Below are 26,162 nucleotides of genomic sequence, written 5' to 3'. Positions count from 1 at the left end.
CAAATCCCCCCCACTTTTCCAGCTCTCTGCTCTGCACAAAATCCCCCACTCTCCCAGCTCTCCTCTCTGCACAAATCCCCCCTTCGCTTTTCCAGCTTTCCTTACAGCACAAATCACCCCCCCCCCCCCACCCACACACACACACACACACACACTTTTCCAGCTCTCCTTTCTGCACAAATCCCCCTCCCCCACTTTCCCAGCTCTCCTCTATGCACAAATTCCCCCAGCCCCCCCCCCCTCGCTGTCATACCCTCAGCACTCCTCCTATGCACATACTGCCCACTGTCATACCTTCAGCACTCCTCCTGTGCACATACTGCTCACTGTCATACCCTCAGCACTCCTCCTATGCACATACTGCCCACTGTCATACCCTCAGCACTCCTCCTATGCACATACTGCCCACTGTCATACCCTCAGCACTCCTCCTATGCACATACTGCTCACTGTCATACCCTCAGCACTCCTCCTATGCATACACTGCCCACTGTCATACCCTCAGCACTCCTCCTATGCACATACTGCCCACTGTCATGCCCTCAGCACTCCTCCTATGCACATACTGCCCACTATCATACCCTCAGCACTCCTCCTATGCATACACTGCCCACTGTCATACCCTCAGCACTCCTCCTATGCACATACTGCCCACTGTCATACCATCAGCACTCCTCCTACGCATATACTGCCCACTGTCATACCCTCAGCACTCCTCCTATGCATATACTGCCCACTGTCATACCCTCAGCACTCCTCCTATGCACATACTGCCCACTGTCATACCCTCAGCACTCCTCCTATGCACATACTGCCCACTGTCATACCCTCAGCACTCCTCCTATGCACATACTGCCCACTGTCATACCCTCAGCACTCCTCCTATGCACATACTGCCCACTGTCATACCCTCAGCACTCTTCCTATGCACATACTGCCCACTGTCATACCCTCAGCACTTCTCCTATGCACATACTGCCCACTGTCATACCCTCAGCACACCTCCTATGCACATACTGCTCACTGTCATACCCTCAGCACTCCTCCTATGCACATACTGCTCACTGTCATACCCTCAGCACTCCTCCTATGCACATACTGCTCACTGTCATACCCTCAGCACTCCTCCTATACACATACTGCCCACTGTCATACCCTCAGCACTCCTCCTATGCATACACTGCCCACTGTCATACCCTCAGCACTCCTCCTATGCACATACTGCCCACTGTCATACCCTCAGCACTCCTCCTATGCACATACTGCCCACTGTCATACCCTCAGCACTCCTCCTATGCATATACTGCCCACTGTCATACCCTCAGCACTCCTCCTATGCACATACTGCCCACTGTCATAACCTCAGCACTCCTCCTATGCACATACTGCTCACTGTCATACCCTCAGCACTCCTCCTATGCATACACTGCCCACTGTCATACCCTCAGCACACCTCCTATGCACATACTGCTCACTGTCATACCCTCAGCACTCCTCCTATGCACATACTGCTCACTGTCATACCCTCAGCACTCCTCCTATGCACATACTGCTCACTGTCATACCCTCAGCACTCCTCCTATACACATACTGCCCACTGTCATACCCTCAGCACTCCTCCTATGCATACACTTCCCACTGTCATACCCTCAGCACTCCTCCTATGCACATACTGCCCACTGTCATACCCTCAGCACTCCTCCTATGCACATACTGCCCACTGTCATACCCTCAGCACTCCTCCTATGCATATACTGCCCACTGTCATACCCTCAGCACTCCTCCTATGCACATACTGCCCACTGTCATAACCTCAGCACTCCTCCTATGCACATACTGCTCACTGTCATACCCTCAGCACTCCTCCTATGCATACACTGCCCACTGTCATACCCTCAGCACTCCTCCTATGCACATACTGCCCACTGTCATACCCTCAGCACTCCTCCTATGCACATACTGCCCACTATCATACCCTCAGCACTCCTCCTATGCATACACTGCCCACTGTCATACCCTCAGCACTCCTATTATGCACATACTGCCCACTGTCATACCATCAGCACTCCTCCTATGCATATACTGCCCACTGTCATACCCTCAGCACTCCTCCTATGCATATACTGCCCACTGTCATACCATCAGCACTCCTCCTACGCATATACTGCCCACTGTCATACCCTCAGCACTCCTCCTATGCATATACTGCCCACTGTCATACCCTCAGCACTCCTCCTATGCACATACTGCCCACTGTCATACCCTCAGCACTCCTCCTATGCACATACTGCCCACTGTCATACCCTCAGCACTCCTCCTATGCACATACTGCCCACTGTCATACCCTCAGCACTCCTCCTATGCACATACTGCCCACTGTCATACCCTCAGCACTCTTCCTATGCACATACTGCCCACTGTCATACCCTCAGCACTTCTCCTATGCACATACTGCCCACTGTCATACCCTCAGCACTCCTCCTATGCACATACTGCTCACTGTCATACCCTCAGCACTCCTCCTATGCACATACTGCTCACTGTCATACCCTCAGCACTCCTCCTATACACATACTGCCCACTGTCATACCCTCAGCACTCCTCCTATGCATACACTGCCCACTGTCATACCCTCAGCACTCCTCCTATGCACATACTGCCCACTGTCATACCCTCAGCACTCCTCCTATGCACATACTGGCCACTGTCATACCCTCAGCACTCCTCCTATGCATATACTGCCCACTGTCATACCCTCAGCACTCCTCCTATGCACATACTGCCCACTGTCATACCCTCAGCACTCCTCCTATGCACATACTGCTCACTGTCATACCCTCAGCACTCCTCCTATGCATACACTGCCCACTGTCATACCCTCAGCACTCCTCCTATGCACATACTGCCCACTGTCATACCCTCAGCACTCCTCCTATGCACATACTGCCCACTATCATACCCTCAGCACTCCTCCTATGCATACACTGCCCACTGTCATACCCTCAGCACTCCTCCTATGCACATACTGCCCACTGTCATACCATCAGCACTCCTCCTATGCATATACTGCCCACTGTCATACCCTCAGCACTCCTCCTATGCATATACTGCCCACTGTCATACCCTCAGCACTCCTCCTATGCACATACTGCCCACTGTCATACCCTCAGCACTCCTCCTATGCACATACTGCCCACTGTCATACCCTCAGCACTCCTCCTATGCACATACTGCCCACTGTCATACCCTCAGCACTCCTCCTATGGACATACTGCCCACTGTCATACCCTCAGCACTCCTCCTATGCACATACTGCCCACTGCCATACCCTCAGCACTCTTCCTATGCACATACTGCCCACTGTCATACCCTCAGCACTCCTCCTATGCACATACTGCCCACTGTCATACCCTCAGCACTCCTCCTATGCACATACTGCTCACTGTCATACCCTCAGCACTCCTCCTATGCATATACTGCCCACTGTCATACCCTCAGCACTCCTCCTATGCACATACTGCCCACTGTCATACCCTCAGCACTCCTCCTATGCACATACTGCCCACTGTCATACCCTCAGCACTCCTCCTATGCACATACTGCCCACTGTCATACCCTCAGCACTCCTCCTATGCACATACTGCCCACTGTCATACCCTCAGCACTCCTCCTATGCATACACTGCTCACTGTCATACCCTCAGCACTCCTCCTATACACATACTGCTCACTGTCATACCCTCAGCACTCCTCCTATGCACATACTGCCCACTGTCATACCCTCAGCACTCCTCCAATGCACATACTGCCCACTGTCATACCATCAGCACTCCTCCTATGCATATACTGCCCACTGTCATACCCTCAGCACTCCTCCTATGCACATACTGCCCACTGTCATACCCTCAGCACTCCTCCTATGCACATACTGCCCACTGTCATACCCTCAGCACTCCTCCTATGCACATACTGCCCACTGTCATACCCTCAGCACTCCTCCTATGCACATACTGCCCACTGTCATACCCTCAGCACTCTTCCTATGCACATACTGCCCACTGTCATACCCTCAGCACTCCTCCTATGCACATACTGCCCACTGTCATACCCTCAGCACTCCTCCTATGCACATACTGCCCACTGTCATACCCTCAGCACTCCTCCTATGCATACACTGCCCACTGTCATACCCTCAGCACTCCTCCTATACACATACTGCTCACTGTCATACCCTCAGCACTCCTCCTATGCACATACTGTCCACTGTCATACCCTCAGCACTCCTCCTATGCACATACTGCCCACTGTCATACCCTCAGCACTCCTCCTATGCACATACTGCCCACTGTCATACCCTCAGCACTCCTCCTATACACATACTGCTCACTGTCATACCCTCAGCACTCCTCCTATGCACATACTGCTCACTGTCATACCCTTAGCACTCCTCCTATGCAAATACTGCCCACTGTCATACCCTCAGCACTCCTCCTATGCATACACTGCCCACTGTCATACCCTCAGCACTCCTCCTATGCATACACTGCCCACTGTCATACCCTCAGCACTCCTCCTATGCATACACTGCCCACTGTCATACCCTCAGCACTCCTCCTATGCATACACTGCCCACTGTCATACCCTCAGCACTCCTCCTATGCATATACTGCCCACTGTCATACCCTCAGCATTTTTCCTCTCCACAAACTGTCCTCCGCACAATTTGCACACACTCAATGTACAAATTTGCAGGTCAGGGTATGTGATTTTCCTCCTACTTCACTAGCTACATGCTTGTTCTTGATCAGTGGCTCAGAACCTACTGAGGTCTGTGGGTCAGCCAAACCCCTTGCATTTTCAGGAGCACATGAATGAAGCTTCAGCTCAGGACTTTATCTGTTAAGAAACTGTTAAGAAATCATCCAACTTTGCAAACCTCTGTGCTAGTTTTACGACTTTTATAATGTAGATATTTTCCAGGCCATAAAAAGCTTCTTTATTACAGGAGCAGATCTCCTGTCACATCTGTTCCAGAGGAGGTTTTCCAGTCTAGACAGGAGCTGAGCACTGCACAGCAGTCAGGAGGCGGGCCTGCAGAGAGCAGTAGCGCCGGCAGGGGGCAGCGGAGAGCCGGAAGAGCCGTGTGTTTTGGGAGAAGGAAGTGGAGAGAAAAATAAGAGACAGGAAGAGACACAGTGGGAGTGTAGAGCTTCGGACCTCCAATATTAGACTCCCAGAAAGTTCCACAGCACTTGGCCAGACTTCTCTGCTTCCACACACAGATATGACACACTGAGGAAGTGACTGTGCCCGAGCTAGCACCATGTCTCTGCTCCTCACACTTCTCCTGTACGGTAAGAGAGTTGTGTACATTGCCCTCCCCCACCCAGGGGTAGCTCTGTGCTCTCCATGGACGTCCTGTGGTGTCTCATGGGGTCACCGAGTGAGATGACCATGCCAGACCTTCTTATCTCTGTGTGTGTTGTCACTTACTTCTAGAAAGCTGAGGTCACATGATCTTCCATTGCCATCATGGGCATGACCTATGCCAGGTGTGCCCAAACAAGGAAGCCCTCCTTGCCCATAGCAAGCAGTCTGCTGCCAGGTGTTATTGTTATGGTGCAAGGCTGGCACCAGTGGTGCAAACATCCTTTTAGCATAGATTTTTATGTGTTGTATACATGTTGAGGCTGGAGTCAGCTGACATTTGTGTTGTATGTTTTCAGCTGGATCTTTGCTATTTCTCAATAGGAGATTGCACTTTAAACGTCAGTTTCAGGATCTCCCATTGCTCCGGTTAACCACATTTACATACTTAAAATTACACCAAATAATATCCTTTTACTCCAAAATGAATCCATATATATCCACTAATTAATGCTCTGTCATCGTTTTTTTTCATAAAATTATTACTCTGTTTTTCTTACCAGTTTTAATGTTCTCCTTGAACTTCTATTTCCCCCCCTCACTTCCATCTGTTTGGAATGAGCAGTGCACATTAGTTGTAGTAATGTACTACTAGAGATGGGCTAGGGCATGTTCCAATTCCCACGTGCCCAATCCCATCAGGAAGCCGACACTGCACTCCGCTAATCACAGGCAGTGAGACATTTCCCCATCTGTGCAGGTGCAGACCAGAGTGCAGTGTCGGCTTCTTAGCGGGATCGGGTACGTGGGAACTGGAACATGCCCAAGCCCATCTCTACACACTACATATCCCATAGTCCAGGGATCTCCAAACTTTCTAAGCATAGGTCCAGTTTACTGTTTGTTCAGGCTTTGGGGGGGGGGGGAGGAGGGGGGTTCAGACTGTGGCCAGCAGGTGTGGAAAATGCCCCAACATCAGTGCCCTATCATTGGTTTTAATGGGAGAAATAGTATCCCATTGTCGGCATCAGTGGCAATAGCAACCTATTGATTGTGTCAGTAGCAGGAATGGTGCCCCAAGGGCCGGATAAAGGCAAGCAAAGGGACACATTCAGCCCCTGGGCTGCCATTTGGAGACCACTGCCATAGTCCACGCTGATAGTGAGCTAAAGAGGGTGGCTACATTCCCACATACAGTGGGACAATAGAGAACAAACATAGCCATCCTCTAATAGGAAGTCAGATCACAGACCCAAAAAAAAGGAATTTGGAGGAGGCTGAGCACAATTTAGGGGCTTTCTTGAGTTGAGGGTTTTGAGTGACTTTTTTTTTTAATTTTTTTTATTTAAACAGAGTTTAGTGTCACTTGGGTCCCCAGACCTTTTTCCTAAACCCTTGGTGATGCCTCAATTCTTCATTTTATGCCTTTTTACTGTTTTATAGTCTACCCCAGAGTTTCTCAACTCCGGTCCTCAGGGCACATTAACAGGCCAGATTTTAAGTATTACCTTGGGGAGATGTAGACTAGAATACTGCAATCACTGAGCAGCAAATGATATCACTTGTGATGTATTTCAGTTTTCCTGCAAACCTGGCCTGTCAGTGTGCCCTGAGGACTGGAGTTGAGAAACACTGGTCTACCCTAAGGGGTTTTTTTTTTTACACCTGGGGGTGGGGGGGGGGAGGGTAAAACCAGGTGATTGAGCTGCAGTTTACTGGCCTGTCTGAACATTAAAGTGGAAGTAAAGCAAAACCTAACTAACTCTAAACCTACTCACAGCCACATTCTAAAACAAATCTATCTAACCCTTTAAAGAAAAAATTGCTATACTTACCTGTTCAGCAGCTGTTCCGGTCTGTAGTAGCGCCCTCTGTGTGAAGGAGAAAGCTGACAACCGATGTAAAATGCCTGGGAAGTGAGGTCACTCATAGACTTACTATGATACTTCCATTGTCGGCTGCCTCTCCTTCACTCTCCCACACACTGAAGCCTCAGCTGACAGCTCTGCATGGGACCAGACCAGGGCAGCTGCAGAACAGGTATATATAGTGATCTTTTATCAACAGGGCTATCAAGAATAGGCTTAGAATGTGGCTGAGAGTAGTTTAGAGTTAAGAGCCAAACACATGGGCCAAATGTCAGGCAGCATCAGCTGCTTCAGTAGAAACCAGACTGCATTTGGCACGTGCTTATGGCAGCTGGTCTGGTCTGTTGAAGGGTCAATGGCTGAGAGCGCTGACCAGACAGTTCTGGGGGAGGGCGATCCATCCACTGTCAGAACACAATATCACAACAGGGTAGATCTCTGTACTAACATTGGATTGTTAGTACACTGGGGCTGACTTGAGCTCTCAGTTTTTTTTTTTTTTTTACTTGCATGTACGAAGCCCTCACATATACATAGTGAAGTGAATAGACTCAGATGATACACAGATGAAACAAATAATCCTACATAAGGTTAACTCCAGTGGGATCAGAGATCTATGACTGACTGAATTACAACATGTGTCTGCCAGACGTGTAGTTCATAATGGAACATGAGGATGATATTCAGCACACTCCTAGTTCATTGACAGTTCCCCCAGCACTTCAAATGAAAGCCTGTACAAAGGGATGGGCAGAGTGTGGATGTGTAATCTGCAGGAGCTGGACATTGCATCATGACCCACTGATCATGGGTGCGTGGGTGAAATGCTTTGCAGGCTCCTGTAAAAAAAAAAAATATATATATATATATATATATATATTTTTTTTTATACATGCCTGAAGTTTTACTTTCAGAAAATCAGTACAGATGACAGATTTGCTTTATACAAATCAATACCAGCCGTCATTTTAAAATGGTGCTGGGACAGCACCAAACTGAAGAAGCCTGTGAATGTGACTTTATGTCCCAGTGCTGTTGAAATGTCATTGGGAATCAGGCTGGAACTGAACTGTCTGTGAATGTGACTTCCATTCACTTCTGTCTACCCAAAACCGAATGTTAAAATTTGCACCATCGTCATGGGAATCAAAACAAAGTTTTCCAAAGTTTTTGTATAGTCACTGAAGTTATCATTGAATGGAATGCTCTGACGAATGATTATTATGCAACGTTTTGCAAAAAAATCCATAAGTGTATGGTCAGCCTTAGGGCTTCTTCACATGTGCGGCAGGCATCGATGCTCCTCTAAAAAGCGGTCCATTTATGGGTTTGCTTTTCAGGTGTTTGAAAGATGGTAAGGAGGCGATATGTCCCCTCTTCACTGCCCAATTTAACTTGACAATTGCGGTACTACTGCGCTGCAATCATATGCATTACATGTGGTTGCAGTTCCAGCACAGGTTTGTAGAACTGCTATAGTTGTATTTGGCACTGCCCGCCAAAAGCGACAGGCTGTTTAAAGAGGCAGTAAACCCAATTCATTAAAGTTGAACTAAGCACATCTCTATGTGGGGTTTGCTTATCTCTCTCTTTTCTCTCTCATGTTGTTTCTCTCTGGTGCTCCATTCCTCTGTTATCAGCATGCGTCACTCCTGACAAGCTCCGACACATGAGATAATAGTAGCTGAAATTTTGTGTTGGGGAGGGAGTTTTTTTTTTTAAATCCAAACAAGAACTTTATTTAACCAGCAACATCAACAATAACAGCAATCCAGTACCAATGTTACAGATCATCATGTACATGTATACACATAGGCAGCATCATGACATCCCATTATATAGATATATGTCTCATTCGGGGAGGGAGTTTAAGGGGAGATCAGCAGTGAGCTTGTCTATTCTGACTGCAGCTCTGCATGTGTGTGCGCCCATTCTCCACACCCACCCCTATGTGTGGCTGAAAGAAGAAAGGTTTTAACACAATCTGTACTTCCTAAAGAGTGTAGAGTAAAACTTTAAAGGATAACCTTACTTTTAGTAATGTCTTGTGTCACACTGGTGACAACTCACCAGTGGCAGGATCAGTATACAGAACAGAGAAATATTACCTGTTTCCTCATTGGTCTGATGGTAGAGGTGATGCTCCCTAGCTGGTGAGGAGATTCTGCAGCTTTTTCATCACCAAGGTAATGATGCCCTGCCCATCTGGCCAGCAAGGGAGCATCACTGTGGGTGAAAGGAAGGAGTTCTCTCTGCCCTTCTAGCTATGCTGTAGCTAGTGACAAGATCTCAAGTTTGTTTTGGCCCTTACACTATGAACAATAAGACGGAGCATATGAAATGACCTCTTCTATTTGGGCTGGGTACTGGATCAGGATATGCTGCTTCATTGAAGTTTTAAAGCGGAGTTCCACCCTATTTTTTCACTTTGCAGTTTCCAATAGAAGAAAATATCCTGGAAAAAAAAATTATTAAATTATTTTTTTTCCCTTAACCTTGTTTTTAATGAAAATATACTTACCTTCCTTCCTCTTCCTCCCTCTGTGGCTACGGCCCACGCCATTACTTCCTCCTTGCATTGGCTCCTGGGAAATGAGCATCATCGATCCCAGGAGTCAATGCGCCTACACCGGCCCTGCTCTTCACTTCTGGTTCAGACGCATCATTCCCTGCTAAACAGCTTCTGGGCATGCCCAGAAGCTGTGCAGGGATGACACACCTGCAACAGAAGTGACGAGCAGGGCCGGTGCAGGGCATTCTGGGACTCAAAATTACCGAAGAGGACACTCCGGCTTCAGCTGCCCACACCTGAAATGGCAGCGCTGGTCAAGACCTTTTCATGGTAAGTATTTCTTCTAAAAGGTAAGTAAAACGGGACAGTTCATAGGCTATCGTTGCATAAATGCACTAGCCCTGACTGTCCCGGGGGTATTTTTAGGTAAAACATTTTTTTCAGGGTGGAACTCCGCTTTAACCACTTAAGCCCCGGAGGATTTGGCTGCTAAACGACCAGGGGATATTTTGCGATTCGGCACTGCGTGACTTTAACGGACAATTGCGCGGTCGTGCGACGCTGTACCTTAACGAATTTGGCATCCTTTTTTTCCCCACAAACAGAGCTTTCTTTTGGCGGTATTTGATCACCTGTGCGATTTTTTTTTTTTTTTTTTTTTTTTTTGATCACGCGCTATAAACAAAAAAAGAGCGTCAATTTTGCAAAAATAGCAATATTTTTCCCTTTTTTTTTTATATGAAATTCCCCCAAAAAAATGTAAAAATCAAAATTTTTTAACATTTTCGGCCAATTTGTTTTATGCTACCTGTGTTTGGTAAAAAAAATCGCAAAAAGCGTATTTTGATTGGTTTGCGCAAAAGTTATTGCGTTTACTAACTAAGGGAAAGATTTTTGTCATTTTTGTTGTTGTTTTTTTAACGCGTAATGGCGGCGATCTGCTTTTTTTTTTTTTTTTTGCGGTACTGCGACATTGCGGCGGACAGATCGGACCCTTGACTGACATTTTTGACACTTTTGGGGTTACCAGTGACATTTCTACAGTAATCAGTGCTATATATATGCACTGTTACTGTAAAAATACACTGGTAGTGAAGGGGTTAACTTTATTTGAGAGGGAGGGGCTGTGTGTGTCCCTAGGGGCGTGATTCTAACTGTGATTGGCTGTGGCTTCAGCTGTATGCAGAGTGATCAACGGATCTTCATAGTAGATACATATGATCAGCTCTCATACAGAGGGGAGAATGACAGGCAGCTTGTTTACACAAGCTGCCTGACTTTCTCCCTCTCCCCCGCCGATCGCAGAGTGGCCGGCGGACATCGGGTCCGCCGGTCACACGCGCAGGGGGGTCCGTGACCACGCGGGAGCGCGCCTCCGGCGGCGCGCGCTCGCTCCCTAGACCCTCACAAGCTAGTGACGTAGCCCTACGTCACTTTGCCTGTGAGGGGCTGACCGCCGACGTAGATAGTCGTGCGGCGGTCGGCAAGTGGTTAAAGCGGAGTTCCGGGCACAAAAATGATATTTTTTTTTTTTTTTGTGCCCCTCCGCTAGGTAGACCTCACCTGAAAAGGAATTGGATAGTTATTTTTTTTTTTTTGTTTACTTACCTTGTAATTGAAGATCGAAGATACTCACCTCAGAGTACTTCCTCCCTCGGAGCTGCGGCTCACCCCGTCACTTCCTGTCTCGCTATGATTCCTGGGAGCTGAACGTCATAGCTCCCAGGAATCAATGCGACGGCACCGGCCCCGCTTGTCATTTCCGGGCGACGCCGCATTCCCCTGCTAAACAGCTTCTGGGCATGCCCAGAAGCTGTGGAGGAATGCCGCACCGGAAGTGACGAGAGGGGCCGGTGCAGGCGCATTCTGGGACAAGAAGACGCGGAAGAAGACACAGAAGAGGACCGCGCCGGCTTCAGCTGCCCACAAGAGAGATGGAAACGCTGTGGAAGAAATTTTATAAGTAAGTATTTCTTCTAAAAGGTAAGTGCGAACCGGGACAGATCAGAGGCTAGCCATTGTGGAATGTGCTAGCCCTGACTGTCCCGGGGTATGTTTAGTATAAAATGACTTCTGTGCCCGGAACTCCGCTTTAATTGAAGACTGTAGAGTTGTCAAACAGACCTGAATTGGTGACTGAATGAACAGGATTACAGTTCCTTTGATTGTTTAAACAGCTCACATATGTACATTTAAACTGTTTTTAGCTGCTTGCCTGCTTAGGTTAGCTTTAAAGTGGATGTAAACCTGATTCATGAAATTTGACCTAGGCACATATATTTACAGTGTTTTCTTATCTCTCGCCAAAGCCCTAAGTCCCTTCTGATAAATTCCCTTCCCTTCTGACAAGTTCTCCTTCAACTGAGATACAACCAGGCTGAATTATGTGTCAGGATGGGTGCTATAAATAGATTAGCAGAGAGTTGATCTTTTCACAGCACATTCCTTTCTTCCTCTACCTATATGGAGTGGGGGTGTGTGCCTTTCCTCTAATCAGCTGTCACACAGTGTATACCAACACAACACTCCCAGTGCTGAACAGGAAGAGAAAATTTCTAACACAATGTGCACTTTCTTCATCTCTGTGTATCATCTGAGGCTGTTCACTTCATTGGGTATATGGTGAGGGTTTACATCCACTTTAATAAAAACATGGTTTTGTAGCAGTAGCTCTAAGGTCCCCGCATTTCCCTCGTCTAGGTATGACACTTTCTGTAAAGCTAGCCATAGATGGATCCAATCTTAGCTGGTTCAGCAGGGACCGACTGAGATTCAATCAGTCTATGGGCATGCTGGTTGTACCCAAGTCACATATAGCCACTAGTAGTAATCATAATCTATGATCAAAATCTTTGGGCTGCTTAAGCCAAGGCTTGAATTTCAGCTGAATTTTACAATATTCAGTAAGGGTGGGGGGCTATGTTGGCATGCCTGGCAGAATAAAAGTTGATTTAAAAAGGAGCTAGGTGCAAATGACCAACTTAACAGCGACTGAATCCTATCTGATGCAGTGCTACTGTATTTAAGTAGCCAACTTTATTTTTCATGTAACCCTAAACTGCACCCTAATGTTATCCTTTAATTTACCTCCCCAGCCCTTACCCTCCAAAGTTTTCAACTTGCCTATCCAAGCTTTGTGGACCTTGGGGACCAGCACAGCCACCACTGAAATAGCTACTGGCTAAAGCTGGCTATACATTATACTTTCTTATTGAATTGCCATTTGATTTGCCTTCAACTATGTAGTGCAAAGGCGTGCCTGATTGCATATAAATTGAAATGTTTAGGTTTGACCTCATATTATATGGTTTTGGTAAATCTAAAGAAAATTGTATAATGTGCGATAATGGTTTCACACAGCATGAATCTGGTGGCAGCTGGGATAGGTGATTATAAGATTTTTTTTTTTTTGTTTTTAGGGAGAGGATTAAAGGATTACTTCACAAAAGTGTCATTATCCTTTAACGTTAGAGACTGTCTGAACACAGATCCTGTCTTTTTTTAATAACTACTGATTGTCTATCAGTAAAGCCTAGTACACACAGGTAGGGTGGCATTGGTCTGTTCAGTAGAGCGCTGACTAGAGTGTCCTGGCAGGGAGGGCCACCCCCCTGTCAGATCACTATAGCACAGCAGCAGAGAATGCTGTACTAACATCGCATAGTTGGTACAGTGGGTTCTCCTGAGCTGTCAGTTTTTTTTTTTTTTTGTTTTTTTTTATCGTTTAGCCTGTTGGGTTGAACAACAAAAAACTGCTAGTGTGTACCTGGCTTAAGTCAGTTGGTTCTGTTTCAGCCTTGGCAGGAGAAGGGAACCTGGAGAAACTAGGTGGGTATTATACAAAGTACAGTAAAACCTTGGATTGCGAGCATAATTCGTTCCGGAAACATGCTTGTAATCCAAAGCACTCTTATATCAAAGCAAATTTCCCCATAAGAAATAATAGAAAATAAGATGATTTGTTCCACAACCATTTATTCATAAGTCCTTCAGTTTATAGTCCATATAAAAAGATTATAGCATTGCGATAAGTTGTGTAACCATAAAATGTCCATCCACAAATAGCCGCTTCCACAAGGGGATTAGAAGCAAAATCCAGCAGGAGCTACAGATTATAAAAGAGAAGAGAGGCGCCTCTAAGTGTAGCAATATGGTTCCATTTAATGAAGGTACAACATTTAGCAACTCACATGGTTGATGATTAAAATAGGCACATCTAAGTATGCAGGCATCCAGGGTAAAGCTGTCCACATAGACCATCTTCTGCACCGCCGGCTGCCAGTCTGTAATCCTGACCGGGAAGACCACCCTGGAGTAAAGCGATCTGAAAGTGAGGGGCAGCATGGAAAGGATGACGTAGATGGCGGTGAGGAGGATAGTCTATGTGGACAGCTTTACCCCGGATGCCTGCATCCTTAGATGTGCCTGTTCCAATCATCAACCATGTGAGTTACTAAATGTTGTACCTTCATTAAATGTAACCATATTGCTACACTTCGAGGTGCCTCTCTTCTCTTTTATACTCAGCTGTGACTTGAGGCTACTTGTATATCAAGACATCGCTTGTATATCAAGTCAAAATTTATTTGAAAATTTTGCTTGTCTTGCAAAGAGCTCTTAAACCAAGTTACTCTCAAACCAAGGTTTTACTGTACATAGATTATAGGATGAGGCTGAGTTATAGAAAATATAACTTTCTCTTTCATTCGTTGACTGACACAGCTCCTCATCTTCTTGACTACCTGGTTATGCTGCCCCCTACAGGAGTAGGACACTAGACAGGAAAAAACTTGACTACGCCTATGGGGCAGTCCCGGGGGGTATACTCCCACTCTCTACTATAGGTACTCAGTTTTTTTCTGCCTAGTCAGGACCTAGTTCCTTGCTGGGATCTTTGGTCCTGGCAATTTTTTCTTTTTAAATGGAATATTTTTCCTCTTTATTTTGTTCCTGTTAGATCTACAATCAAGTGCCGGACTGGGTGACAGACTGGATAATCTAGATCCAGAGGGTCCCCCCAGTCTGGCCAGTGGGCGCATCCAGACCGCAGCTTCGCGCTAGGTCGGCCGTGACATAGCCACACTGGGCGGGGGCTGGCCTGCGAGTTCGACGTCTCTGCAAGGGCACATATGAACTGGCTTTGGCCTGAGTTGCAGCGTTTCCTCCTGGCCGACAGCACCCACAATACGATGGAGCAGTGGTCTGTCCGGAGTGGTGCCCACCCTGTTTCTGGTGTTGTAAGTAGCTGTCCCCCCTCTACCCCTGGAGGGTTTTGGGGTGGACGTGGTCCCCTCCCTGAGATGGTCGGACCCCCGGGCTCCCCTCCCAGTCAGCGTTTCCCCCATTTCTCGCTGGTCTTCTGCAGGCCCTTGCATCCCCCACTTCTGGGGTGGACATACCTTTTTAGGTCAGCCTGGGGTGTTGAGCTGGCGATGGGGGTGGAGGGGGGTAGCGTGCCGCCAGCGACCGAACGATCGAGCCTTGGGAGGGGTATGAGCTTGGTGGAGGTGCCTACCAGTGTCCCCTTCCTGTGGAGATCATTTTTCAAGCTTATAGGGTCCCACCTGGGGCCCCTGGGAGCCGCCATTTTCTTGTGACCTTTTATGCTACAGATTGGCGGTCATGTTTGTGGCCATTTTCTTGTGGCGGCTTTGTTTTTGGAGCCGAATAGGCGGTGATTCGGCAAAGGGAGCCCCTCCTCGGCATCTAGTGATGATCCCTTGATATTCCTCTTGCTGATTGCCGCATGGTGTGCAATTAGTTTGGTACTGTGAGTACCTGACCGGTAGTGGTGAGTCTGTTTTGTGGGGTTCTCTCTACCTCTCTGGAGCCTTGTGGTTCCACCGATGCGGTGGGGTGTCCTTGGCAGTGTTCTACACTTTTTTTCCACACTTTTTTTTTTTTCGTGGGTTACCCTCTCCATTAATGGAGTCCCTGGAGCATATTTCACCACCTGATCCCCCTCTCAGAGGCTGTCGGGCCCTCTGGCTTCCCAACAAGTGACTGCACTGACGGCGGCCTTGGTGCCCAAGGTAGATTTGGTCCTGGGCAAACGGGCTAACAAAAAACGTCCCCCGCCTTCACCTGCTTCCTCTGTCTCATCAGATCCAGAATCTGATTCGGCCGCCGTGGATGCGAGTTACCCTTTGGGGTCTGCGTCCACGCACCCTACATGCTCAGATAGTGAAGATAATTCCTCTGCTCCTCCTAGCTGCGCATGAAAAGGCGCTAGTGAATGCGCTGATTGTATCAGTGCGGGAAACCTTAAAGAAGGAGGATGCGACTAACGCAGCATTGGAGGCACGGGTCATCTTTGGCACCCACAGGTCCTCCAAAGCGGCGAAGGTGTTCCCCTTTCCCACCTCCTTTGACAATTTTACCACAAAACAGTGGGGGTGCCCGAAACGCACCATTGCAATCCTTAAGAGTTTGCAATGCGGTACTCTTATGAGGATTCCCTCCTTTAAAAATGGACAGTTCCTCCTGTAGTGGACTCCCTGGTTTCCAGGTTGAATAAAGCCCCTGTAATCCCGGTTAAAGAGTCCCCGGTCTTCCCAGATTCGGCTGATAGGAGGTCAGAGGCCTTAACCTGCCATATGTTCACTGTGGCTGGTTCGGCACTTAGGCTGGTATTCAGGGCTGCTGTTAGAAATCGCGGGGCCCCCCCAAGAAACTATTAAAGATATATTTAGCTAAAGTTAGCTGACTTAGGCTTTATTTAGGCTGATTTAGGCTTGATTGGAACAAAATCACTATTAGCAGACACAAATACAATGTAGCTCACATAATTCCTGCTAAATCTAAAAGAAAAAACTATGTTAATAAATAAAAATAAAGATGAGATGGAAAAAATATACAGGCTGGGCAGTTGGAGCTCTGGGATCAGAGAGACAAAGGGAGAGAAACAAAGTTACAGCAGAGCTAACATTAGAGCCAGTGCTGGGAAGGGGGCCCACACAGGGAGGGGATTAGTGGGGGACAACTGTCTTTCTCAGCAGATAAAAGCTGATAGCAGGGAGAGGGACAGAGATCAGATTCAGGTGCTGGAAGAAGATTTCTGTATTTGTTGTCCATCACTAATCCCCCTTTCTGTGTGGGCCCCCCTGTGTGCTCGGGCCCCCTACAAGAGGGCTGGTGGTCCCCCCCTATCAGCGGCCCTGCCGGTATTTACTATTGCCATGGTGTCGCAAGCTATGACAGAGTGGGCAAAACTTCTACTCCGATACCTGGAGGGGGAAAAGCTCCCCTCTACCTTTTGTGGAACTGTCGGATCCATTGCTCCAAGGGCTACAGTTTGTCTGCGATGCCTCTTTAGATGTAGCTCCCTTGATTTTTAGACTGTCCATCTCAGCGGTGATCCTGCGGCGCATTATCTGGCTGAAATGCTGGTCTGTGGACCAGGCTTCTCAGAAGGCCTTTTCTGATCTTCCATTTGTGGGGGATCGCCTGTTTGGAGCTTCCTTGGATGACATAATCAAAGGCCTCACAGAGGGAAAGAGTACTTTTCTTCCTCAGGCTTCCAAGGGTTAGGAGTCCCTTCACAGACTGGGGCCTATCTTTTCGGCTCACCAGACCTGCGGACAAGGCTTCCTCCGCTTGTAGGGGCGCCCTCACCCGTATCTGGGGGGGTCGTCTTCGCTAGTTTCCGGATCCGTGGACCTCCCTGAAAATATACAAGTGGGTCGCTCCGGCTACAAGATCGAGTTTCGATCATATCCTCCGGACAAGTTCTTTCCTTCCCTCCGGCACTTGCCCCCAGATCACTTAGGGGACCCTTTGGGGCAGTGCAAGACTTGTTAGTTCAAGGGGTGATTGTCCTAGCTCCGACATCGGATTGTTTTCAAGGTTTTTACTCAAACCTGTTTATAATTCCCAGGAAGGAAGGCAAGGTGTGTCCAGTTCTGGACCTCAAGGCGCTGAACTGCTTTGTGCGGGTACAGAATTTCCAAATGGAATCTATTCGCATGGTGGTGGCGTCCCTACATCAGGGGGATTTCCTTGCCTCCATCGACATCAAGGACCCCTACCTACACATCCTAATATGTGTCGGCCACCGGCGCTTCCTCCGCTTTGCCGTGGACGAGAAGCATTATCAATTTGTGGCGGTATCCTTTGGTCTTGCCTCTACTCCTCGGGTCTTCACAAAAGTATTGGCCTGGTGCTAGCATTGCTGCGTCAAGGAGGATAGCAGTACTGGGGTATCTGGACGATCTGCTTTGTTGGACAACTCGGAGAATACTCTGCACACTCTGAGGGAGCCTGTCCAGGTGGGGAGGCATCCTCGGCACAGAGTGTGCTCAATGGGTCTGGACTCTGGAAGACTCCAGGCTACTGATGAGTGAGTGTTCTGGAACTCCGAGCGACCAGACACTCTCTGGATCATTGGATATGTCCTCTCCAGGGGTGTCTGGTATGGATTCAATCAGACAATGCCACAATGCCAGACAATTGTCTCTGAGCTCCTAGACTGGATGAGCTATAAATTCACATAAATGGTTACATTACATGTGAAGACTAGAAAAAACTAGTGCCTACAGCAATCATGTCCAAAGTCTGGCCCGCGTGCCGATTTCGGCCCATGTTTCGGTTAATTACGGCCCAACAGGTAATTTGGAAAATTCTATCTGTTGTGGCCCACATTGAATCCCCGAGCGCCGCTCAGGACCCCTGGGATCTCTGGATCTTTCAATGCCGCGGGACTGCACATCCTTGATCTGCGATCTTGCGGGATTTGGTGCGTTCCTTCTCCCTGAGCTGTGTCACACACATCCAGAAAGGCAGGCAATTCATCTTTGCTGCAACATAGAAGCATTGCTTCACCCTGTGCTGCGTCTTTATCACACACAGGCACAAGGGCCGGCAATTCATCATCTGCTGCAACTATAGAGAACCTGCACTTGCCATCTTTATTCAGGACAGGACAATAGTCCAGAAGGGCACAAAGGGCGCAAAGTAAAAAAGATAAAAGTTTATTACATGAGGCTACAAGACACTACCCCTCACTTGTGACCCGCCAGCATTGAGCACTGTACATTACAGAGTATCTTCGTTTGGAAGAGATCTCTGGTGAATTCTTGTTGGGCAGTGTGTTAGTGCTCAGGCGAACACTCTAAGTATAATTAGGGCTTGGGAGAACAAACTTATACCAAAACCTCTGTCACTGCGCTCGCATGATCCCTTCCCCTTCTGGTTAATTAAAATGGAGACTATAAATAAGAGAAGGAAAGTTGACAGTGAGGGCCGCCGCTTCCAGGACAGGTGGAAAGTGCAATATTGCTTCACTGGACTACAGAATCACTGTGTCTGAAATGCCAAGAGACTGTAGCTGTTTATAAGGAATTTAATGTCAAGAGACACTACCAGCCGAAGACCTAGCACATACGACAAGCTAACAGGGGTACCGCAGTGAAAAGTGTAAGCAACTTGAAGCTGTTTTAATGTCACTACAGCGATTTTTCAGAAGAGCCCGTCAGTCAATTGAAAATGCCACAAGGGCGAGCTTTGAGGTGACAACATTAAAGCGGAGTTCCAGCCTAACCGCACACTCACCTGTCCCACGGTCCAGCGATGCGCCGTCTTCTCCCTCTCTGCTCCGCGGCGCCGGCATCACTGATGTGGGCACCCGGCTGTGACAGTTTGCGGCTTCACAGCCGGGTACGCACTGCGCATGCGCGAGTTGCGCTATGCGTCGTGATTGCCCGGCAATCTTCTGGGACCTCTGACATGTCCCAGAAGATTGCAGGGAGGGAGGGAGAGAGGAGAACTTCCGCTCAGGGCGCCGCGGAAGGGGGTTAGGACTATTTAAAGCAGAAGTTCCACTTTTGGGTGGAACTCCGCTTTAAGTGCTAAAAATTGCAAATCTTTTGCTGAGGGTGGATTTATCAAAGAATGCATTATGAAAATGGTAGAGAATATCTGTCCCGAGAAGAAGCAAGCGTTTGCCAACATTTGCCTGGCTTGTAACACGGAGAATTAAAGATATTTTTATCAGATAATATGAGACAGTTGACGTCCAAAGGAAAGCACGGACCTATCTGACACAGCTCAGTTGCTGATTTTTCTGAGAGGTGTGGACGATGAAATGAATGTGCCCGAAGAACTACTTGACTTCCAGAGCCTTACAGGCCAAACAAGAGGAACAGATTTATTTGTTTCAGCTAGTTCCAACATAGATGACATTAAACTGCCTTGGAACAAAGTTACTGGGATTATTACTGATGGGGCACCTGCCATTGCTGGTGAACGAAGTGGATTATCAACCCTAATCTGTAACAAAGTGATCGAAGAAGGAGGCAAAGCTATTAAACTCCATTGTATCATTCATCAACAAGTTCTCTGTGCCAAACATCTCAAATATGATGATGTTATGAAACCTGTGCTAAAGACTATTCATTTTATTTGCTGAAAATCCATGTGCCACTGCCAGTTTAAACAGTTTCTCCTGTACATCCCGGCTGAATACGAAGATGTTTTATATCACAACGATGTAAAATGGCTCTGTCGGGGGTTTGCACTGCAGAGTTTCTATTGTGTCAGAAAGGAAATCTGAGAATTCTTGGAAACAAAGGGACAACCAATGTGAGAACTATCTGATCCTATTTAGCTGGCTGATTTGGGGTTTATAGTTGACATAACAAAGCATCTGAATGCACTGAACAGGAGTCTTCAGGGGAAAGATGGAGCATTGAACCAGCTTTATTCACACCTCAAAGCCTTTGGAACAAAGCTGCAACTTTTCCTAAGGCAGTTGTCACAAACACAGGCCAATACCATACATTTTTCAGTGTTGCAGGAAATAATGAAGTTCTCCACAGGACAATATCTGTGCGCAAACGAGCAGGTATGCAGCAGACGTCGCATCTCTGGCTGGGGAGTTTAAATGGCGCTTTAAGGATTTTGCAGCTATTGAAAAGGAAATCAGCTTTTTCTCCTCTCCATTCTCTGTTGATCCCAATGATGCTCCAGATCAGCTGCAGCTCGAGCTCATTGAGCTGCATTGTGACAGTGAGTTATGCAGTCCTCGGCTCTCTTTTTTGTGAACTTTTAACGCCAACTGGATGATAAGAGCCGGTTTCAAGATATTCGAACGTTGGCTAAGAAAATGCTGAGCTTTTTTGGCTCAACATATTTTGTTTAAGAAGACATTCTCTGTTATGAACTTTAACAAGAACTCCGTAAGTATAAGACTGACTCTCACCTGCATGACATTTTGCGCATCAAAACCACTGCCTTTGAACCAGACCTAGCCTATGTGCTGCAGTCCAGATCTCAGTTTCACCCTTCACATTAGTGCAGGCAAGTTTTTCTTTCAATTGAGATGAATATATTGTAAAATCTCAGTTAATGTCAGTCTGTCTAAATCAGTTATCGATATATTTGGGCACACAATGTAAACTTGGTGTTTATGTTTTTCGTTTATATTTTTTGAACTTAAGCCCCGGTTCACACTAGGGCGGCCTGTGAGGCGACCTGGTCGCTTCACAGGTCGCCGCAGGTCGCCTCCCATACGAAAGCTGCGGACCCGTTCTAATAGGAGCGACACAAGTCGCTCCGACCTAGAAAAAGGGTCCGGAGCTTCTTTGGGGCGACCAGGAGGCGACCGCCATAGACTTCAATGTTATGAAGTCCGTGGCGGCCGCTCCGAGGTCGCGGCACGCTGCTCGCACCGCGATCTCAGAGGTCGCCCCTGAAAGTAGCGTCGCTCCTATGTGAACCGGCGCTCAAAGTTGACAGACAACCTTTATTACCAATAAAATGTAATAACAACATTACTTTACATTGTTCCTGATATATATTTCAGCTTCCTGTGTGTTTTTTTTTTTTTTTTTCCATCTGGCCTTCAGACATAAAAATTGATGATATGAGTGATTTAACAACCGTTTAAATTTCTCATCCATGTGATGAAATGAAAAGTATGTCGTTTGCAATAAACTTTGCATAAAATAGTTAATTTGCATTTAAGAATTAAAAATTTCAGGCAAAATGGTTGGCCCTCACGAATGTTCACTTCATCAAATTTAGCTCGCTTTGAAAAAGCTTTGGACACCCCTGGCCTACAGCAGCCAATCAGGTTTAATCTTTTTAATCTTACTTCTCTGGAAAGCAGCTCCATGCCTGCTCCAGGTTCATCGCCTCTCTGTTTTTAAATTGGTTCTTTCTTATACAGAATCTCTGAAATCCATCCCAGTGTGGTAAATTCTGCATGATAGTGAAAACTTGTTTGGTTGTCACGGAGACACATATATGCAAATTGAATGCGTTTTGAACCACATCCAATTCGAATAACATGTAAACCAAACCAGCTTTCTATGGAACCAGTTCACATATATGCGGTGCAACAGCAGTGCGAATTCACTGCAAATTTAAAAAAAGTTCTGTGTGTTTTCTGAGCACTGCGGTTCGATTCAGATGCAAATTCCAGGCTTTTTGCCTTCTATGGGAATACATCTCATCAGTTTTGAACCCCGGTTCAATGAGGGGAAAAAAACAGCATGGCTGGCCAACACCCTCTCCCAATCCATACCAGGCTCTTTTGGGTCTGGTACAAATTTTAAGGTAAACCCCATGCCAAAATGGCTCGGGTTCCCACTCCAAAACTGTGGTTGCAGGAAAGGAATTTGCACTGTGTATGGTCAGCCTAAATTAGTGTGTCTAGACCAGAGTACAAAGCCATTTTATTGCATTAGCTGGTGTCTTTTGTTTTCTTACTCTTTTACTGTTCCCAATGGGGTAATCACATTTTTTCAGGTATCCTGTTTAGTAAAATACTATTTGAAATTTTATGCTTAGGAGCATAATAGCCTATTTAGGTTTTTGACTGACTTGTATTTTTCTTGCTTCCCCTTTAGGACATCTGGTATTTGTAAATGGAGTTTCAGCTTACGGTAAGTTTAAATCTCAGATCTGCAAAAAAAAGTACACAATGTTGATGTAAAATGGTAGTTTCTACAGGTGTTTAGAATATCGCTGTGCTTCCAGGGTGTGTGAACAGCACTGCACAAATTAGTCTCACCACTGGTTAAAAGTCAGTCTCTATATAGTAAAATAATAATCATGGCACTCAATCCCTATCCCAGTATGCTCCTCTACAGTCTCTATAATTTGGAGTGAGCCTATACTGTACAGTTAACAGCCGCAATCACTTTCCATGTAATAACACAGTTCCTTTATCACATACACTTCATATTCACCAAAATACCCACTTGGATCAGTTAAAATCAATGTAACTTGCAGTAACTTAACCACTTGCTGACCGCCGCCCCACTATATACAGCAGCGGTCAGCCCCTCCCAGGCAAAGTGACGTACCAGTACGTCACTAGCCTGGGAGCCCATAGGGGGCGAGCACACGCCGCCGGAGGCGCTCTCCCACCCCCGCTCGTACCCTAAGAAGCCCGCGCGTGTGACCGATGTCCGCCGGTCACTCGCAATCGTCAGGTGGAGAGGGAGAAAGGCAGGCGGCTAATGTAAACAAAGCCGCCTGTCATTCTTCCCTGTGTAAAAGCACAGATCATACGGTCCTGCTATGTAGGACCGTTGATTTGTGCTGTTACACACATAGCCACATCCAATCACAGTTAGAATCACGCCCCTAGGGACACACTTAACCCCTCCCTCTCCAATAAAGTTAACCCCTTCCCTCCCAGTGTAATTTTTACAGTAACAGTGCATATATATATAGCACTGATTACTGTAGTAATGTCACTGGTACCCCCAAAAGTGTCAAAAATGTCAGTCAAGGGTCCGTTCTGTCCGCCACAATGTCGCAGTCCCGCAAAAAAATCGCAGATCGCCGCCATTACTCGTTAAAAAAAAAAAAAACAATAAAAATGACAAAAATCTTTCCCTTAGTTAGTAAACGCAATAACTTTTGCGCAAACCAATCAAAATACGCATTTTGCGTTTTTTTTTTTTTTCCTACCAAACATATGTAGCAGAAAACAAATTGGCCTAAAATGTTAAAAAATTTAGATTTTTTTACATTTTTTGGGGGGAATTTCATATAAAAAATGTGAAAAATATTGTTATTTTTGCAAAATTGTCACTATTTTTTTTGTTTATAGCGCATGATCAAAAAATCGCACAGGTGATCAAATACCACCAAAAGAAAGCTCTGTCTGTGGGAAAAAAAGGACGTCAATTTCATTTGGGTACAGTGTCGCACGACCGCGCAATTGTCCATTAAAGTCACGCAGTGCCGAATCGCAAAATAGGCCCTGGTCAGGGAGGGGGTAAAATCTTCCGGGGCTTAAGTGGTTAAAGATAGTTCCATAGTCTTCCACGTAAGCCTCCCTTTGACTCTCTCCATGTATATTTTACTGACCCAGAACAAGTTTGCAATTAGGGCTTCTCACTTCTCTGATCTTCATACTTGCTCTGGGTTAGTGACTCAGAAGATAGTAAGGTTCAGTAAAGTAGCCAAGCTGCTACTATTTTTAGAGAAATTCGGCCATGACAGCCTCGATTTTTCTCTCTACTGCAGGTTTAGTGTGAATTTTCTCATTTTAAAAGCTCCTAGATAAAAATTAGCCAATAAACAACTTAAGCTTAGTTTTGTTTTTGTGCCCCACCTTTCAATGATCAAAGTGCCAGGAATGTTAAGGTGGTTTTGCTGTCTGTCAAGTATTCTAAAGTAATAGGACTTGAGCCATGCTCACAATTATAATGTGTATGAGCACCTTGGTGTATCTTTGTTGTACCAGGCTGAAACCCACAAACCATGTCATAATTAGAAGACCTTTCCCACACCTACACTGATAGTTTGATTTTTGAAATACTTGGCTATGTGCAACCTATTGCTCTGTGAGCTCAGATTTTTTTATTTAAAGCTACCAAAATTACAGTTTGATAGTTTTTCTTTTACTAGTATTAAATTACTGGGATATAAGACAGTCCTTTTGAAATTGGTGCCCCCTATCATAGGCTTAATATGTTATTATTTGATGCCTAAAACGTTTACATACCATTATTACCTCAATAGCAAAAATGTAGTGATTCATTTTCTGTCTCTCAGTTTGAGCAGAACTTTACAAATAGAACTTTGCACTTAGTTCCTGTTGTATCTCTCATACAGGAAGTGGGGGCATCACAATCAGCAATAAAAACCTGACAGAGGTTTTAACCCTTTGCTACTCTATCCAATACAGAAAAGTTTGGGCTGGAACTACAATTTAAGCAACAAAGAGTAAACACCAGTCAACAGTCAAGTGTAGCCATGTGCGTGTACCAAAGGCTCTGGTATTGGATTGTGGAATGGTGCAGCAAGAGCGGGCTATGGCAGGGACCGAGTCACGGCGTACAGGATGCCAAAGATCATGTGTGCCTGGCCTCAATAAAGCTCAAGCTTGGCCAAAGATTTACTTTTACCAATCCTCTGCAGCTACTGAAAAAAAAAAAAAAAAGAGCAACTCTAGCTGCTATATTCAGCTGATTTCTCAGTCCTTCCCCCCCCCATAGACTCACCAGATCACCAATCCAATAGTGCTCTGGGTTGTATGATGCCCAGCATCATGTAACCTTCTTAAGCTTAAGGTGTCAAAATTCCCCCCACCCTGGACTAAAAAAAGAGGAATTCTGCAGAAAGCGGCACCATGTCATTATGTGGCCCTTCTCTCTAGAGCATTTAGGATCTACCTACCGCCAAAAAGCAAAAAAAGAGGACCTGTGACATCATTGGACCTGGCCAAGACATCTGGGACAAAAAACAAGATTTGCATTTTGATTTATTTTTCTTGGTTGCAAGGGAAATAAAAAAAAAAAAAAAACATTCCTTAGGCCGCGTCCCGTATGTCCGTATATCACCCCATCCGTTTGCGGATGATATACGGACATAATGCATGTCAATGGGATTGCGGAAATCAATCCCTCCGACGGCTGTCGGAGGCATCATACTAACAATTCTACAATCGGCAGATCGGTCGTCAGCCGACGCTTTTCGGCCGACGATCGGTACGTGTGTACGGGCCTTTTAGGGTCTCAAGAAATGAGATAGGCCATCAGTACATCAGGTGTGATCAATTTTCAATGATTGGCACCATAGCTTGTAGACTCCTTCACAATAACCTTCACAAAGACCAAAAAATGTAAACTTATTTGGGATATTTTTACTAAAGATATGTAGCAGTATAAATCTTGGCCAAAATTTATGAAGAAAAATTACTAAATTTGCAAAATTTTCTAAACCGAAACGAAGAAAAATGCAATTTTTTACAAAATTTTCGGTCTTTTTTCATTTATAGCGCAAAAAATAAAAAACCCAATTTTATGATTAAATACCACCAAAAGAAAGCTCTGTGTGGAAAAAAAGGACTAAAATTTCATATGGGTACAGTGTTGCATCGACGGAAGTGGATGAAAACGGATGTTAATAGATGATCATCCGTCGTCATCCGTTTTTACATAGAGATGCATTGATGTC

General features: G+C 46.2%; 1 protein-coding gene across 1 annotated transcript in view; it reads left to right on the top strand.

Moving 5' to 3' along the window:
* The first annotated feature begins 5,144 nt into the window (after nucleotides 1-5,144).
* LRP10 (LDL receptor related protein 10) overlaps nucleotides 5,145-26,162 on the top strand; it is a 43,721-nt gene continuing 22,703 nt past the window's right edge. Inside the window, exons 1-2 of the mRNA XM_082243632.1 lie at nucleotides 5,145-5,353; nucleotides 22,595-22,630. Coding sequence (XP_082099758.1) covers nucleotides 5,323-5,353; nucleotides 22,595-22,630 — 67 coding nt within the window. The 5' untranslated portion in view covers nucleotides 5,145-5,322. The remainder of the gene's footprint in view (nucleotides 5,354-22,594; nucleotides 22,631-26,162) is intronic.

This window comes from Pelophylax lessonae (genome assembly GCF_965119305.1).
Source record: "Pelophylax lessonae genome assembly, chromosome: 1".
NCBI classification, from domain to species: domain Eukaryota; kingdom Metazoa; phylum Chordata; class Amphibia; order Anura; family Ranidae; genus Pelophylax; species Pelophylax lessonae.
This window is presented reverse-complemented; position numbering and strand designations above follow the sequence as displayed.